Source organism: Capsicum annuum, chromosome 1 (genome assembly GCF_002878395.1).
Source record: "Capsicum annuum cultivar UCD-10X-F1 chromosome 1, UCD10Xv1.1, whole genome shotgun sequence".
NCBI lineage: Eukaryota > Viridiplantae > Streptophyta > Magnoliopsida > Solanales > Solanaceae > Capsicum > Capsicum annuum.
Window position 1 is genome coordinate 14,376,990 of NC_061111.1, and position 605 is coordinate 14,377,594.

The 605-nt window shown below is 35.0% G+C and overlaps 1 protein-coding gene across 1 annotated transcript; it reads right to left on the reverse strand.

Annotated features, from left to right (window-relative positions):
* On the reverse strand, positions 1 to 402 carry LOC107868954 (36.4 kDa proline-rich protein; the record flags this gene model as incomplete). The annotated part of the gene is given in 1 exon segment (NM_001324971.1): positions 1 to 402. A coding segment is annotated over 1 exon segment (179 nt), but the record flags the coding sequence as incomplete, so codon positions are not given.
* Between the last annotated feature and the right edge of the window lie 203 nt (positions 403 to 605).

Below are 605 nucleotides of genomic sequence, written 5' to 3' on the forward strand. Positions count from 1 at the left end.
TTCACATGTGGGGGGTATTTAGGATGTTTAGGGGTAGAAGGTGGTTTTGCCTTGGGAGGCAATTTTGGGTGCTTTGGGGTGGAAGGAGGATAAGGGCAATAAGGACATGCATGGGCAATGAACAAAGTTCCAAGTTGGAGAAGCAACAATAAAACTCTAGCAAGATTAAAATTGTCCATTGGTAAGGAGAGGGGAAATCTTGCCAAATGCTACCAAGAGAATAATGGTACACCATGGCGCTAGATCTCCAATACGCCCATTCTTATAGAAGATACTAACTAAAAATAATGTCTATTACCTTACCTTTTTGCCATTTCCTTTTAAACTTTATTACCGACAAGATACTAGGGTTAGCTATGTAAAGTTAAAAGATTTATTTATTTATTTGATAGAAAATGTTTATGAAGCCCCAAGTGTGTGGCTAATGAAATTTCTCTACCTTTAATTAAAATTTCGAATTTGAGTTATATGAGAAATTTATGATAGAGACCCGATTATTGAGCATATATAAGAAAAAAAATAAAGTGTTATATAGAAGATACTACAAATAAGTGTGTACAGGCTCTTCCTTTTTCTCTTCTTCTTAATAAGTGTGTACAGGCTCT